The sequence below is a fragment of the Oncorhynchus clarkii genome, chromosome 7, assembly GCF_045791955.1.
Source record: "Oncorhynchus clarkii lewisi isolate Uvic-CL-2024 chromosome 7, UVic_Ocla_1.0, whole genome shotgun sequence".
In the NCBI taxonomy this organism is placed as follows: Eukaryota; Metazoa; Chordata; class Actinopteri; order Salmoniformes; family Salmonidae; genus Oncorhynchus; species Oncorhynchus clarkii.
The window spans coordinates 16362603-16380637 of NC_092153.1; the positions used below are offsets into that span (position 1 = coordinate 16362603).

The 18035-nt window shown below is 43.4% G+C and overlaps 1 protein-coding gene across 3 annotated transcripts; it reads left to right on the forward strand.

Annotated features, from left to right (window-relative positions):
- Positions 1 to 2: 2 nt before the first annotated feature.
- On the forward strand, positions 3 to 8053 carry LOC139412962 (transcription factor Sp3-like). Of its 3 annotated transcripts, XM_071159879.1 has the most exons (9): positions 3 to 448; positions 715 to 812; positions 2359 to 2592; positions 3725 to 4291; positions 4524 to 4718; positions 4811 to 5012; positions 5181 to 5370; positions 5581 to 5777; positions 5890 to 8053. In XM_071159879.1, exons 2-9 carry the CDS (start codon positions 744 to 746, stop codon positions 6144 to 6146), a joined length of 1911 nt encoding a protein of 636 aa, XP_071015980.1. In that variant the 5' UTR covers positions 3 to 448; positions 715 to 743; the 3' UTR covers positions 6147 to 8053. The 3 variants fall into 3 exon arrangements, with proteins under 3 accessions (XP_071015980.1, XP_071015978.1, XP_071015979.1); XM_071159877.1 differs by lacking the exon at positions 3 to 448 and having other exon boundaries at positions 708 to 812; XM_071159878.1 differs by lacking the exon at positions 3 to 448 and having other exon boundaries at positions 708 to 812; positions 4557 to 4718.
- The last annotated feature ends 9982 nt before the right edge of the window (positions 8054 to 18035 follow it).

Sequence of the window (18035 nt, forward strand, 5' to 3'; positions counted from 1 at the left end):
TAGTGTAACAAGGTGAATATGCGGATACATTAATACGAAAATAAATATTGCTGCAATTACATTTGCCATTTTCCCAACACTTCCTGCTCTTCAATTTCAACCATAGATTCCCAGATATGAGGTTCTCGTCTAAAAACAAACAGGAAACAGATATCCCATAAAATGACGGACATATCGCTTGGCCATAGAAGTCTCACCAAACCACAGAGTTAACCAATCAATTTTGAGAAGAACGGCGGGACTTCCTGTTACGTTGCTAGCGCCCCCCTTTTTGTGTTTCCCTCACTGTCAATCAAAATAGAAAAAAATCGACCCGAATTCACCGATCAACACAAGCCCGCCTTTGATAAAAGATAATCATGTTCGGAGTTTAGTTGATTAGATAATCTTTCGATTATTACCATTCACGATATGACTGGTACATAACATTTAACCCATCAACCAACCGGTGAGTTTGTACGTTTACAACCGATAGCAAGGCAGGCTAACTACGTCTTTTAATCTTTTGCAGGAGACCTATGCTAGGTAGTTAGCTAGTTAACAAAAGTAAACATTCAATCTGTGTCGAAATCCACATTGAAACCTTGTCGCAAAGTTAAGGTTTGCCGTTTATTCTTCATCGACTGAAGTTTGTTGTCTCTTTGCAGCCTTTTGGGAGCAGAAACCTGTGATAAATTTAGTGTTTTGCTAAATTTTCCTTTCTCTCCATGCTAGCGCCAGAGCAACATTTGAAACAAGAGGAAATGGCTACCGCGGACGTGGAAGGCAGTCAAAGCGAATTCCTACAGCACGGCGGAGCCTCGGAAAACCAGGTACCCCAACATTTTCTATCTCGTATTTCGACTCCTCCGAGCTACTACTGTGTGGGGTTTTTAGCTAGCTAGAAGTTCACACGTTTTAAATGTTGCAGGGGGTGTAAAGCTAGTATACTTCCGCCGCTGTGTTCCCCGCTATAACGGCCACCCACTTTACCCCTCTAGAACCCGCCCATAGTGGGTAGGACACAGCCCGTCACTTGGTCAGGTCGCCGATATTTAGCTCGTCTACCTGGGGCTAGAGGGGTACAGTGGGGAAAGGAGGGGTGAGTGGGGAAACCGAACAGAGAATGTGGGAATCTGCACCCGACTGACTACAAAAGATCTCCCCCACGCTGTAGCGATTACGTATTTTGTCTAGCCATACTAGCTGTATTCGTTGGATAATAGAAGGGAGTCTTCGATGATTTGTCTAGTTGTGGTGACTAGCTCTCGAAAAATCCTTCTCCCTATGTAGGCTGTTCAGCTATTACTTTCGCCCACATTTGTCTCCACAATTCCGAAGCTGTGTTTTAACATTTAGAAACGCCAATCATTGCTTTCAAAGTGGTTTTCAAAACATACGCTGATATCCGCCTTAATTTCCCGCTGATATTAAAGATATCTTTCAAATGATAAAAAATATACTAACTGTAGCCGTTTTGCACAGATGACAAGCTGTGTGCCTCCAGTTGATGAACTACACTTCATCCCCAGTTGTGCACACACGCGTGTTCGGAGCTCGGTAATTAGCGCAGGTGGCCGCCAATGTCTCTTCTGTCTTTGTAAACAAGCGATGTAACATGGAGAACTGACCGTGTGGGAACACTAATCCTATAAAAAAATGTGTGTAGTAATTTAACCTTTTTGTTTAAAACCATAAATAAAAAAAGTCTTCCTGATATGAAAGATACTGCACCTTCCTTATGTTTCCAAAAACGTACCGCAAGCGATGCATGTTAATGTTTAGGGCTCTTAAACAAAACTCTCCTGTCAGAATATACTGTACCTTCGTCAATAGGCGCTGAATAGGGTAGGTGCGTCACATGCTTGAGGAAGTTTGGATCCTTTCTTATCAAACCACCTAGCTAAGCCAAAGTCTGTATAGTGGAATCAGAAATATTTAGGTTCATGGTTGATTTCTCATGTTGTGACATTTTTGCCTTATTAAGGGAAATGTCTTGATACTACTGTATTACTAGTCCACTGTTGCAGATACCTATAATATAGGATTTGATATCTATTTTAACAAGATCCACAATAATTGTCTTGTCTACTGACACTGTATTGTGATAACAAACCATACTGCATGTCATTTTGCCCAATTCACAGTGTGGAGCCTACACCCTGGTATCTGTCTCTGTACCTCTAGCTCTCGTCTCAGATAGTACAGAAATGTCATTTCCAAATTAATATTTTGCTTTCTATTCTTTGAACTACAATGCAACAGCGTAAGACTCATGACCAGAGCCTTCTACATATCTGTAACTAGATCAGCATTTTTCATTCTGCAACAGTGGATCTGAATAATAATTTATGAATGTGTGTGTCTTCTCTCGGTCAGACCACAGACATGACCGCCATCCAGCTAACAGGTTCAGACCGTTGGGAGTTGTTAACCCCGGTCTCTACAGGGAAGGATGCGCAGCAGGGAGTCGTCCACATTCCTAACTCTGGCATGATGACCTCTAATGGCCAGTATGTTCTCCCTATCGGGAACATGGACAGTCAGCCCATCTACGTCACAGCATCTGGCAACGACGGCTCAGCCAACGGAGTGTCCAGCATACAATACCAGGTAGTGTACTGTTCACACGCAGGTACTTTTGGCCATGTAGTGTATGTGGACATCCCTTCAAATTAGTGAATTTGGCTATTTCAGCCACACCCGTTGCTGACAGGTGTATAAAATCGAGCACACGGCCATGCAATTTCCATAGACAAACATTGTCGGTAGAATGGCCTGTAGTGAAGAGCTCAGTGACTTTCAACGTGGCACCGTCATAGGATGCCATCTTTCCAACAAGTCAGTTCGTCAAATTTCTGCCCTGCTATAGTTGCCCCAGTCAGCTGTAAAAATCGTCTGTCCTCGGTTGCAACACTCACTACCGAGTTCCAAACTAACTTAGGAAGCAACGTCAGCACAAGATCTGTTCGTCGGGAGCTTCATGAAATGGGTTTCCTTGGCCGAGCAGCTGCATACAAGCCTAATATCACCATGCGCAATGCCACGCGTCAGCTGGAGTGGTGTAAAGCTCGTCGCCATTGGACCTTGGAGCAGTAGAAACACGTTCTCTGTAGTGATGAATCACGCTTCACCATTTGGCAGTCCGACGGACTAATCAGCGCTTTCCTGGCATCAGTCAAACACAATCTGCCCAAAGGCATAGTGCCAACTGTAAAGTTTGGAGGAGGAGGAATAATGGTCTGGGGCTGTTTTTCATGGATCAGGCTGCAGCATATTCTAGACGATTCTGTGCTTCCATCTTTGTGGCAACAGTCTGACCTCAACCCCATCGAACACCTTTGGGATGAATTGGAACGCCGACTGAGAGCCTGGCCTAATCGCCTAACATCAGTGCCCGGACTCAATAATGCTCTTATGGCTAAAACTGCAACAAAGTTCCAACATCTAGTATAAAACCTTCCCAGAAGAGTGGAGGCTGTTGTAGCAGCAAAGGGGGGGACCCACTCCATATTAATGCCCATCATTTTAGAATGAGATGTTTGACGAGCAGGTGTCCACATACCTTTGGCCATGTAGTGTGTGTGTGTATATATACATGCACATATCTGCAGGTACACTCACACACATGCACACCTCTGTTAGCGGATGTCCATTACCAGGTCGATTATCATGTTTAGTAGCCCTTACACACAATATTCTCTACACACAAATGTCGAACTCTCTCTTCCATGTCATCCCTCAGATCCACAACTCAGATGGAACTCTGGCAGGCTTCTCTGCGCAGGGATTGGACGATGGCTCGGGCCAAATCCAGCTCATCCAGGACGGTAGCCACGGCAATATCGGAATCAGCGTCGCCACAACGACAACCTCTGACCTCCTAACGCAGGCTGGGCATATGCAGCAGATTCAGGGCGTGTCATTGGCCGGGGGCACGACCTATAGCGGCGCGGTTCCCATGGGGCTGTCGGGGGGTAACATAACTTTCCTCCCTATCAACAGCATAGACCTCGAATCACTAGGGCTTGCCGGTGCTCAGACGGTTCCCATAGCAACGACGACCGACGGTCAGCTGATCATGGGCAGCCAGGCGCTGGAGGGGCAGGAAGGTGGAGCCAAACAGCTAGCGACCCTAGTTAGTGAAGCTAACGGTAACCCAGACCTCTACGTGCCAACAACCTCATCATCCCAGCTGCCTGAGACCATCGACGGGACGGGGGTTCTGACCCAAGCTACTGCCGTGTCCGCCGGGGTTTCAGACGCATCCCCAGAGAACTACAACTCCCACAACCACCTGCAGCAAATACAGGTCAGTCATATGACATAATTCCCTAGGCTTTATTCCCAGTGCCCTACACCACATATAACAGTCCTATTAGTGAGCCATGATACAGGAAAAAAAGTTACTAGTCTTGTTTAACTTGTCTTCAGCAGGTCATATCATATTACTATGTATGTTGCTGTAGGTCCTCCTCGGGACACTGTTCTAAGAGCATGGCTGAAGAAAAATACCATGACTGGATTAAGTCTGTTTCATCCAGGTGTCCACCTCTAATGCCTCGTCCTTCTCCCAGCCCATCCTACAGCTGTCGGGGGACAACCAGGGGGCCCAGGGACAGGATCTATCCCAGTCTGGGCAGACGCTCCAGAGTGTCCAGCTCGTCAACCCTGGAACCTTCCTCATCCAGGCCCAGACAGTCACTGCTTCGGGACAGATACAGTGGCAGACCTTCCAGGTAGGTTGTGTGGGTGTGTGTTTATCTGTTTCAATACGTAGGTGTGTGGGATCATGCATGTGTGTAACTCTTTCTAACGCACTCTCTCTCAGGTCCAAGGGGTCCAGTCTCTGCAGGGCCTCCAGCTCCCCCAGGCCCAGGGGGGCCAGCAGCTGACTCTGGCCCCAGTCCAGGGCCTCTCTATGGGTCAGGGAGGATCCATCACCCTGCCTAACCTCCAGACTGTTACAGTCAACTCTATAGGACAGCCAGGGATTCAATACACACAGGGAGAGGAGGCCGGCAGTCCTGCAGGTAGGAACATGCATACGTATACACATACACACATACACACATACATACATACATACATACATAGATACATACATACATGCATACATACATACATACACACAAACCCCATCCTTCTATTTCTTACTTTGTCTCTCTCTCACACACACACACAACTATCTCTCCCCACAGGCATCCAGATAAAGGAGGAGCCAGACTCTGAAGAGTGGCAGCTGAGTGGTGACTCCACCCTCAACCCCAGTGACATCAACAACCTGCGTGTCCAGATGGATGACGAAGACATGGACATGTCCACCGGGGAGGGCAAGAGGTTGAGGAGAGTCGCCTGCACCTGTCCCAACTGTAAAGAGGCTGGAGGGAGGTGGGTTGGAAAGACACACATAAACAATATATTAACACAAATGTATATAAAAACGTTGGATCCTAGGCTTTAGCTCAGTGGGTTAATGTGGTTGAACCGGGGTCTACACTCAGTAGGGTCAGTTTCAACCACCACAATTGAAATTCCAGTGACTGCATGAAGTTGACTGTGTGTGACCCCCAACCCTCTCTCTTGTCACCCCTTCCCCAGAGGGTCGAGTCTTGGTAAGAAGAAGCAGCATATCTGTCACATCGTGGGCTGTGGGAAGGTGTACGGTAAGACTTCTCACCTCAGGGCTCACCTCAGATGGCACAGCGGAGAACGGCCCTTCGTCTGCAACTGGATGTTCTGTGGCAAGCGGTTTACCAGGAGTGACGAGCTACAGAGACACAGACGGACACACACGGGTAGGAATACACACGAACACCATCTTCACTACATAACACCAGCTTAACGCTCACCACACTTATTTTTTCATCACTCTCTACCTCTTTTTCTCCCTTTCATTTCTCTGTCCAGGAGAGAAGAAGTTTGTGTGCGCACAGTGTTCAAAGAGGTTCATGCGTAGCGACCATCTGGCCAAACATATAAAGACTCACCAGAATAAAAAAGGTGTGGCTTCCTCCTCATTGTCTCCGCCCCCCAGCGACACCATCATCACCGCAGACGGAACCACCCTCATCCTTCAATCAGCTGCTGGCGGCCACGACCTCCTAGGCAATCAGGAGATCCCTCTGCAGCTGGTCACCGTGGCGCCCGGTGAGGTCATGGAATGAGGACGTGGCTTATAGACTGGCCAATAAACAGGGACCGTGTGCTTTTTTTCTCCCCCCCTTTGTTTTGTTTTTTTATTGATTTTTTTATATATGAATATATATACGTAAATATATATGACAAATATATATATATTTTAAGTAAGAGTTATCATGACTTTATGTTTGTTATTTGCAGTCTTTTTATAGGCAGGCAAACAAATTACATTCAATGTTGTCACTATGTACACACACAGACACACACACTCTCGCAAACATGAATACTCACTACGAAATGCCTTATTTTGTATCATACTGTTGTATAAAATGCTGGAGATGCATGTGTTTTTTTAAGCTTTTGCAGATCATGTAATTGTGTTAGGATGCAGGGAATAGGAAAAGTGTAGTAGCCCTCTCTCTAGAGTGATTGATTGAATAATTGATTATATTGAATCATCGGTCGCTTTCTCTAGAGAGTGTGGGTGTCTGTGTATTGAGAGAGACTACAGGTGGCTTCATTAACTCTTCACCTGAAGCGACAAGCATAACACCCTTTTAAGACCTTGTGAACACTGTCATAGCCATGATATAACACTTTTTTGTTTTTTTAAAAACATTTTTATTATAGAACACTATGACAGCGTTTAACAACCAATATCTGCATAATGTCAGACCTTTGTAATGTAGTGGTAGAGTTGGGCTTGCACACTGATTCTCCAACACATACCTTTGATTTGTTAACAATGTTCTGATCAATTCATGTTTGGATTGATTGAAACTTTGCTAACCAATAAAGGTATGTCTGTGTGGACACTTTTATTTCCATGTAGATTTTTTTCCAGCCCTGTACCCCATGAAAGTGATGTGACCTCATGCTATTAAAGCTTGTGTCATGTGACATGCCCTGTGGTTTCAGGTGAAGCGTTATTAGCGGTTGGATTGATTTGGTGATAAAAGTTGGCCATACATGCAGCTCTAGGGTCAGTTTATGATTTATCCCCCTTAATGTTTGAGGTTAGGATTTGGGGGGGTAAGCTGATCCTAGATCTGCCTGAAGGAAACGTTGACCCACAGCAGAATGTTTGGGTCATCAGTCTAGCCAACACGAGCACACTTGCAGTACTTACTCAAGTCAAATGTGTCTTCAGTTAACTATTTTTTTTTTCCAGTTTTTTTACTTTTTGTTGTATAGTTACATTTTATATTCTGTTTCTATGACTAGCTTAGTTTGGGACTTGTCAGAAGGAAGCATCTCAGATCGGTTTCTACCCATGGAATTAAAATTTGTTAAAGGACACAGGTCTGAAAATCGACTTGATTTCTCAATCGCCCACCCAAAATGGTGGCAACATTTTGAACTTGCCATTTTTGCATTTCTGGAACAGTTGAGGTTCACTGACCAGTACATTGAACATTTCAAATGGTACATCAAATATGGCCGCCGGAGCATGCACCCACTGCAAGACATTTGGTGCAGTCCAATTTTCTACCCTTCTCCTGAAGTGTGTATTCGTTCACTCACCTGCATGGATTTAAATGGAGTGGATTATGGTGGAAACTTCCTCCAGACATTTTTCTACCAATCCAATGCACATATCTGGGTGAGGGGTAGAATCTGAATCGCAATATTCTGTTCTACTCATTCTAATTCTATTAAGTTTCCACTGCTCTCAGGCTAGTTGCTTCTCATTGTAAAGGAAACAATCATGCCATTATTATTTCTAAATGTTATTGTAATCTTTCCTGTCAGTATGTGCATGTCTTAGCGTCCACTTACCTGTATATTATCTTCTATTCACATTGTTTATAGAAGCCATTTTCTTTAGATAAATAATTTTGTTGTATCAAAAGCTTATTTTAATTGTTTTTTTTAAAGAAAGTGTAAAATTTGAATGTTACTTTTTGTAAAACCTTTTTTCAAATGGATCATAATTAAATAATTAAAGATTCCTTCCAATGACAGACTGTGTGCATGTGTGTGTCACTAGTTATTTTATGATAACAGCAAAGATTATTCCTCTCTGGTTACAGAGGTTGCAGGTCTTCTGAAAACAGTAGGTGGAAGCAAAGCCATTTGGCAGGATTACGTCAATCGACATCCACAAAGAACAGTTTGCCTTCAACAATGGCTTTTATGAAGAAGAAACTGCAGATTTGTTGGAATAATCATAATTATGTTCTGGTATCTTTAGCTGTTGGTTGCATTATGTTCTTGATAGAACCCTGACCTGTTCACCGGACATGCTACCTGTCTGACTTGCTGTTTTCAACTCTAGAGACAACAGGAGCGGTAGAGATACTCTGAATGATCAGCTATGATAAACCAACTGACATGTACTCCTGAGGTTCTGAGCTGTGGCACTCTTGACAACCACTGATTATTATTATTTGACCCTGCTGGTCATCTATGAACATTTGAACGTCTTGGCCATGTTCTGTTATCTCCACCCGGCACAGCTAGAAGAGGACTGGCCACCCCTCATAGCCTGGTTCCTCTCTAGGTTTCTTCCTAGGTTCTGGCCTTTCTAGGGAGTTTTAATTTGACACTGTGCTTCTACACCTGCATTGCTTGCTGTTTGGGGTTTTAGGCTGGGTTTTTGTACAGCACGTTGAGATATCAGCTGATGTAAGAAGGGCTTTGTAAATACGTTTGATTTGATTTTGATAGGTAATTTAAATAAGAGGCAAAGACAGTACATTTAGAGAACTGAAACGTTATCTGACTGTCACTTCATTGCAATAGTAAGAGCTCGTAAGTATCCTAGCCATGTTTACGACTAAAACAAATAATTTTATAACTAACCAAAGATAGACCAGAGCCTGTCGTTTCCAATGGTAGCAAATTAATCATAGTGGGCAGAACAGGCAAGATGGAGGGCAGAGCCAAGCACAAGCTAGTGTGCTCATGTCACATTTATTTGCATATTTCCGTTAGAGAACACCTACTCTGAAGTGCTCGTGTGCAATAACTCAATTTGCCTTTACACTCGTTCTAAACAATGCCATAAAAAAAGTAGGCAAAGGGCAAAGTTTACAAAAACTCCACTCTGTTAGAGATTATAGTTTTGGAAACAGAAAACTGTATGGAGACCAATTACATAATTAGCAGAATGTCAGCCAAAATCCGTCTTGCTCCATCTTTTCCCGCTGTTGGCCTCTGGGCTTCACATTTATACATCCGGTGAAATGTCTGTCTCATTGTTCTATCTGTGACTCAACAACAGATGGAAGGGGTTTAGTTATCTTAATCTTTTACTAAAGTAAAAAAAAAACTTGCTAGCTAGTAGTAGTGTAGTCTTATTTTTTACCCGAGTTGGCGAAAATCTAATTATTGATTTCAAGACTGGTCTGAAAATCGCTCAGTTCTCATTTCGATAGCTGAGGCAGCCGATAATGCAGATCTAGCGCACTATCGGACTCCGGACTCAACTCCGACTCTTGTGTACTCTTGTGTTTGGAGTCGACTCTTGCTATACTCTCAAAACACTGAAACAGATAGCATTTTATTGAACCTTTATTTAGTTAAGAACAAATTCTTATTACAATGACAGCCTACCGTCAGATACGTACATAACACTTCATCATTACAGTCCTACTGTTAGGGTTGCGTCAATTCGAATCTGGTATCAGGATAAATATGACATTGAGTCACCGATTGTATGCTATGTATTTTTTATTAGCTAAGCAATAAGTGGTAAATGCAATTTTCGTATATACGGGCTCTCTGTCACACCTAGCAGGGCAAAACAGAGAACTGACTTGTTCCTGACAAAGATATTATAATATACTCTTGACAGAAGTAGTTCCTGCTTCCGAGCCGGCCTGTCAGAGTAGAGACTGGGCGTGGTTTAAACTCACTCAGCCTATCGTTGATTGTTGGCGCACAGGCTGGTCCCAGCCCCCTAAGCGCTTCAGCGGTCAGTCGTTGTAGTTGTGTAGAATATCTATGCGCTCACACACTCAATACAGTTATCTCACACCTGGCTCTTGTTATCTAACAAAATACCATTTGTTCCCGCAACACTACGTTCTGAATGTGCCCTCACAACTCATTGCACAGTTCCTGTCTTCATGTTATTCTGTATTTTTCCATCACGAGAAAGGCCCATGGCCCTGAAACTGTTAACAATGTCTCAAGTCAGCTATGTTGCATAACACATATACCCACACAAGCCAACAGCAAATAATATTCCATCACATATGATATGGTAACGGGCTATAGTGTATAACACAGAACCTCACACTACTAGGAAGACTACATTTGCGTTCTAGAGGACTGACATGAGCATGACGCTGCCCATTTGCTGATCAATTTAACCTATAACAGGCCTATTTTGTTTGAATATTGAACGTGATATGTTCAGACTTGACGGATCCCATGGGATTATATCTTATATACAGTATTTTGTGTATATTTTTATTTGAACTTTGATTTAACTAGGCAAGTCGTTTTTAAGAACAAATTCTTATTTACAATGACGGCCAAACCCGGATGACGCTGGGCCAATTGTGCAGCTCTATGGGACTCCCAATCACGGCCGGTTGTGATACAGCCTGGATCCGATGTCTGTAGCACTGAGATGCAGTGCCTTAGACCGCCACTCGGTAGCCTCGAGCCTATTATTTGGTATGCTTTTGCCCTATTCGGACGGGTATTACTAGAAACGTTGGTTTTGTCATTATATTCCAAACATGTTCCTTGTTCCAGTGGTCGATTCACACAATCTGCTCCCTGTAATTCTAATTTATTTATATATTTATTATGATGGAAGCCTGAATGTTTTTATTGTGGGCGTGGATATATTTCAACGTCATGTCTAGACGATAATAGGCTACTACAACTCATGCTCTGCTGCCAAATGCAGGCCTATAGGTGTCCCTATAGTGTGTTATGCAGCACTATACAGGATCACTCCAATAATGGTATCTTTCCAATGGTTTGAAGCAGCTAACTAGCCTCTCCATCAGGGTGCTCTGCTGTCACCCCATTCGGTTTGGTTTGTGTCATATTGTTTGAAGTTCGTCCTTGTTTTTATTACTTGTGACCGTGTACCAACCTAGGCGATACTCTGGTCTACCAGTATTGCGGCGTTGAAGGTTTGTCTTCGTTGTTTGTGTTACTTGTCTGTCCACCGGAACCCTCACGGTTTTAGCCTTCGGGTCCAGGGACCGCGACTACCACGCAAGATCTGGAGACGGTAGTCACACCGTGGGCTTGCAGTCCTCTCTGAGAGTGAGCTAGGTGTTGCGAGGCGCTCCACCTTTCGTTAAAGATTTTTTATAACTAAACACATTTTTTATTTAACCTTTATTTAACCAGGTAGGCTAGTTGAGAACAAGTTCTCATTTACAACTGCGACCTGGCAAAGATAAAGCAAAGCAGTGCAACACAAACAACAACACAGAGTTACACATGGAATAAACAAACATACAGTCAATAACACAATATAAAAAGTCTATATACAGTTTGGGCAAATGAGGTAGGTAAGGCAATAAATAAGCCATAGTGGCGAAATAATTAAAATATAGCAATTTAACACTGGAGTGATAGATCTGCAGAAGATGAGTGTGCAAGTAGACATACTGGGGTGCAAAAGAGCAAAATAAATAACAGTATGGGGATGAGGTAGTTGGATGGGCTATTTACAGATGGGCTATGTACAGGTGCAGTGATCTGTGAGCTGCGCTGACAGCTCGTGAGGGAGATATGAGTCTCCAGCTTCAGAGATTTTTGCAGTTCGTTCCAGTCATTGGCAGCAGAGAACTGGAAGGAAAGCCGGCCGAAGGAGGAATTGGCTTTGGGGGTGACCAGTGAAATATACCTGCTGGAGCGTGTGCTACGGGTGGGTGCTGCTATGGTGACCAGTGAGCTGAGATAAGGCTGGGCTTTACCTAGCAAAGACTTATAGATGACCTGGAGCCATTGGGTTTGGCGACAAATATGAAGCAATGGACAGCCATTGGTGGGTAGTATATGGGGCTTTGGTGACAAAACGGATGGCACTGTGATAGACTGCATCCAATTTGCTGAGTAGTGTTGGAGGCTATTTTGTAAATTACATCGCCGAAGTCAAGGATCGGTAGGATGGTCAGTTTTACGAAGGTATGTTTGGCAGCATGAGTGAAGGATGCTTTGTTGTGAAATAGGAAGACAATTCTAGATTTAATTTTGAATTGGAGATTCTTAATGTGAGTCTGGAAGGAGAGTTTACAGTCTAACCAGACACCTAGTTATTTGTAGTTGTCCACATATTCTAAGTCAGAACTGTCCAGAGTAGTGATGCTGGACGGGCGGGCAGATGTGGGCAGCAATCGGTTGAAGAGCATGCATTTATTTTTTCTTGCATTTAAGAGCAGTTGGAGGCCATGGAAGGAGAGTTTTATGGCATTGAAGCTCTTCTGGAGGTTAGTTAACACAGTGTCCAAAGAAGGGCTAGAAGTATACAGAATGGTGTCGCCTGCGTAAAGGTGGATCAGAGAATCACCAGCAGCAAGAGCAACATCATTGATATACAGAGAACAAAGTCGGCCCGAGGATTGAACCCTGTGGCACCCCCATGGAGACTGCCAGAGGTCTGGACAATAGGCCCTCCGATTTGACACACTGAACTCTATCAGAGAAGTAGTTGGTAAACCAGGCGAGGCAATCATTTGAGAAACCAAGGCTGTCGAGTCTGCCAATAAGAATGTGGTGATTGACAGAGTCGAAAGCCTTGGCCAGGTCGATGAATACGGCTGCACAATAATGTCTCTTATCGATGGGGGTTATGATGTCGTTTAGGACCTTGAACGTGGCTGAAGTGCACCCATGACCAGCTCTGAAACCAGATTGCATAGCGGAGAAGGTACTGTGGGATTCGAAATGGTCGGTAATCTGTTTGTTAACTTGGCTTTCGAAGACCTTAGAAAAACAGGGTAGGATAGATATAGGTCTGTAGCAGTTTGGGTCTAGAGTGTCACCCCCTTTGAAGAGGGGGATGACCGCAGCAGCTTTCCAATCTTTGGGAATCTCAGACGATACGAAAGAGAGGTTGAACAGGCTAGTAATAGGGGTTGCAACAATTTCGGCAGATAATTTTAGAAAGAGGGGGTCCAGATTGTCTAGCCCGGCTGATTTGTAGGGGTCCAGATTTTGCAGCTCTTTCAGAACATCAGCTATCTGGATTTGGGTGAAGGAGAAATGGTGGGGGCTTTGGCTGGTTGCTGTGGAGGGTGCCGGGCAGTTGACCGGGGTAGGGGTAGCCAGGTGGAAAGCATTGCCAGCCGTAGAGAATTGCTTATTGAAATTCTCAATTATAGTGGATCTATCGGTGGTGACAGTGTTTCCTAGCCTCAGAGCAGTGGGCAGCTGGGAGGAGGTGCCCTTATTCTCCATGGACGTTACAGTGATAACCACAATAACAACGAAATGTGCAAACGTTGCCCAATTAGCGGGAGGGTTGGTGGCAACTTTATGTCGTGTGTGGTGCTGAAGTTCAGAGCGGCTTTCAGTCAAAACCAATACAGCACTGTGAAACACTGAGCCTGAGCTCTGATGTCATTTATAGCATGTTACTGTACAGCCACTGCGTTACATTTTCAAGCCGTATACAGGTATGAGTGTAAAGGGTTAATAAATCACAGTGGGAGCACATCAAAGTTATGAACGGGTATTCATAATTTCTTTGTATTTGACCTTCTGTCATGTTCTATCCAAAAGAGGACTTCATCAGAGGGCAAGGATATCATCAACCAGAGGATAGGGCTGCTCCTGGCTATTATCCTCAAGACTAATGCATTTGTAACTTTGTCCAGTCCTTCCTGGGATGGGAGTTTTGGAGACAGGGCTGTCCTAAAAGCACATTTAAAACCCACTACAGCCTGGGGGTGACTATGTTCCATGTTGCCAGAACTGCAGCAGAGAGACTCCTGTCTGGGAGGACTTTCTATTAACCCACCAGAGCGAACGCAACACATTATAATTTTTGTTCTCCATCTCCAGGGGTCTCATTTATCAACTGTGCGAAATTACAAATGATTGTGATTCATCAAACTGTTGATCGCAACATATCTGCATGTTTTCATTGATAAATCAGAGCCATACTATATTTGTGCGGTCATGGACTAGCATTACAACCCCACCTGGAAAACTCCATTCACCTTTTCTGGTAACAAAAATACCCTCATATGCTGTATGATTTGGAAATGTTGGAACTGGGCCATGATAGTTCCTAAAAGAAAGAGCAATGGCAAATTTGATCACACTTCTGTCAATCTTTTGCAATTACTTTTTCATACTCAACATGCATGTGAGTGCCAGACACTGGCTGCACATTCTGCAAGATTGATTGTCTATTCAAGTAAATGCTACAGCCCACAAGTGTATGCAAAATAAAAACTGCTGTTTAATCTTTTTTTATCGATAGATGATTGTGTTTTTATCTCCTGGCTTGATATAGGCTCTGAGATTAAATAGGCTATGACATTGTGCACCTATTGCACAGATATTTATCATTATGTTTTTATTCACATTATTATGAATGACTCCATTTCCCCCAAATAACAATATTTGCTGGCAATACCATTCTTCAAACACTAGAAGGTGTGCGTACGCATGGTCTGAGCTGTGCGTGGAGATACGCACCCTTTCCATCAAGTTCAAATTTGAAGAATACCAACCTTTGCAGGAAAACTGGCACACACAAGGCTTAGTGTTTTTTGTGCTTACGCACCTTTGATAAATGAGGCCCCAGAACTCGTTCCCACAGAAGCTCCCGCAGGCACTATTCTCGCTCCCGTTCCCAACACCAGTGTTTCCAGAGCCGCTCCCACAGCCCGGAATACCGTTTGTGTCAGAGCCACAGCCATTCCCCCATGTTCAACAGCCACAGGCACATCAGCAACAGGGTACGTGTACACACACACACGCACTAAATGTTTTCAGTGTAGTTGATGTGATGGTGTGTGTGACCCAGAGTGCAGAGAACAGAATGGAGTCAGACAGAGGAAGGAGATGAGAAATTTCCTCCACCACTGAACCATCAAACACAGACCAGACTCCAACCCCTGAGACCTCCAGTCCACAACCCCCTTAGCCAGACACAGACCAGACACCAGCTCCTGGCTCTGACACCTCCAGTCCACAACTCCCTCAGCCAGACACAGACCCCACCCCTGGGACCTCCTCTGACCAACTGAAGCCGTTAGTGTCTTTTAAACAACGTTAAAGCTTGCCTGTATAATGCAAGAATTTGCTACAGTTGAAGTCAGAAGTTTACATACACCCTAACCAAATACATTTAAACTCAAGTTTCAGAATTCCTGACATTTAATCATTGAAAAAATTCCCAGTCTTAGGTCAGTTAGGATCACGACTTTATTTTAAGAATGTGAAATGTCAGAATAATAGTAGAGAGAATGATTTATTTCAGCTTTTATTTCTTTCATCACATTCCCAGTGGGTCAGAAGTTGAACTTCTGACCCACTGGGAATGTGATGAAAGAAATAAAAGTTGAAATAAATCATTCTCTCTACTATTATTCTGACATTTGGTAACATTGCCTTTAAATTGTTTAACTTGGGTCAAACATTTCAGGTAGCCTTCCACAAGCTTCCCACAATAAGTTGGGTGAATTTTGGCCCATTCCTCCTGACAGACCTGGTGTAACTGAGTCAGGTTTGTAGGCCTCCTTGCTCGTACACACTTTTTCAGTTCTGCCCACATTTTCTATAGGATTGAGGTCAGGGCTTTGTGATGGCCACTCCAATACCTTGACTTTGTTGTCCTTAAGCCATTTTTCCACAACTTTGGAAGTAGGCTTGGGGTCACTGTCCATTTGGAAGACCCATTTGCGACCAAGCTTTAACTTCCTGACTGATGTCTTAAGATGTTGCTTCAATATATCCACATAATTGTCCTCCCTCATGATGCAATCTATTTTGTGAAGTGCACCAGTCCCTCCTGCAGCAAAGCACCCCCACAACATGATGCTGCCCCCCACGTGCTTCACGGTTGGGATGTTGTTCTTTTGCTTGCAAGCCTCCCCCTTTTTTCTCCAAACATAACGATGGTCATTATGGCCAAACAGTTCTATTTTTGTTTCATCAGACCAGAGGACTTTTCTCCAAAACGTACGATCTTTGTCCCCATGTGCAGTTGCAAACCTTAGTCTGGCTTTTTTATGGCGGTTTTGGAGCAGTGGCTTCTTCCTTGCTTAGCAGCCTTTCAGGTTATGTCGATATAGGACTTGTTTTACTGTGGATATAGATACTTTTGTACCCGCTTCCTCCAGTATCTTCACAAGGTCCTCTGCTGTTGTTCTGGGATTGATTTGCACTTTTCACACCAAAGTATGTTCATCTCTAGAAGACAGAACGCGTCTCCTTCCTGAGCGGTATGATGGCTGCGTGGTCCCATGGTGTTTATACTTGCGTACTATTGTTTGTACAGATGAACATGGTACCTTCAGGCGTTTGGAAATTGCTCCCAAGGATGAACCAGACTTGTGGAGGTCTACAATTTTTTGTGAGGTCTTGGCTGATTTCTTTTGATTTTCCCATGATGTCAAGCAAAGAGGCACTGCGTTTGAAGGTATTCCTTGAAATACATCCACAGTTACACCTCCAATTGACTCAAATTATGTCAATTAGCCTATCAGAAGCTTCTAAAGCCATGACATCATTTTCTGGAATTTTCCAAGCTGTATAAAGGCACAGTCAATTTAGTGTATGTAAACCCACTGGAATTGTGATACAGTGAATTATAAGTGAAATAATCTGTCTGTAAACAATTGTTGGAAAAATTACTTGTGTCATGCACAAAGTGGATGTCCTAACCGACTTGCCAAAACTATAGTTTGTTAACAAGAAATTTGTGGAGTGGTTGAAAAACGAGTTTTAATGGCTCCAATTTAAGTGTATGTAAACTTCCGACTTCAACTGTATATGAGATCAGAATTACCCGAAATGTTCCTAATCTCTCATGAAATGTATAAAAGCCTCACATGTTGGTTCTGCTTTTAACAATGAATATGCTTTTTTATTTAGTTCCATTGTCCTCATGCACCTCAGTTGATAAGAGAGGTAGTGGAAGATATCCCTTCCCTAATCCCTCGTGTTCGTTTAGCAGAAACGGCCCTAAGACATACAGTACCAGTCAAAAGTTTGGACACACCTACCCATTCAAGGGTTTTTCTTTATTTTAACTATTTTCTACATTGTAGAATAGATTAAAAAAATTTAAACTATGAAATAACACAAATAGAATCATGTTGTAACCAAAAAACAGTTAAAAAAATCTAAATATATTTTCAATTTTATATTATTCAAAGTAGCCACCCTTTGCCTTGATGACAGCTTTGCACACTCTTGGCATTCTCTCGACCAGCTTCATGAGGAATGCTTTTCCAACCATCTTGAAGGAGTTCCCAAATATTCTGAGCACTTGTTGGCTGCTTTTCCTTCACTCTGCGGTCCAACTCATCCCAAGCCATCTGAGTTGGGTTGAGGTCGGGTGATTGTGGAGGCCAGGTCATCTGATGCAGCACCATCACTCTCCTCCTAGGTCAAATAGCACTTACGCAGCCTGGAGGTTTGTTTTGGGTCATTGTCCTGTTGAAAAACAAATGAGAGTCCCACTAAGCGCAAACCAGGTGGGGTGGCGTATCGCTGCAGAATGCTGTGGAAGCAATGCGGTCAAGGTTACTACATGATTCCATGTGTTATTTCATAGTTTTGATGTCTTTACTGTTATTATACAATGTAGAAAATAGTACACATTTAAAAAATGTTTTTGAATGAGTAGGTGTCCATACTTTTGCATGGTATTGTATGACGTTCTGCATCTGACCAACCACAACGTGCAAAGACAGAGTCTACTACAGAGGACAGACGTCAGTGTTTAATAATCCTGTTGTCCTCCAGATGTCTTTGGA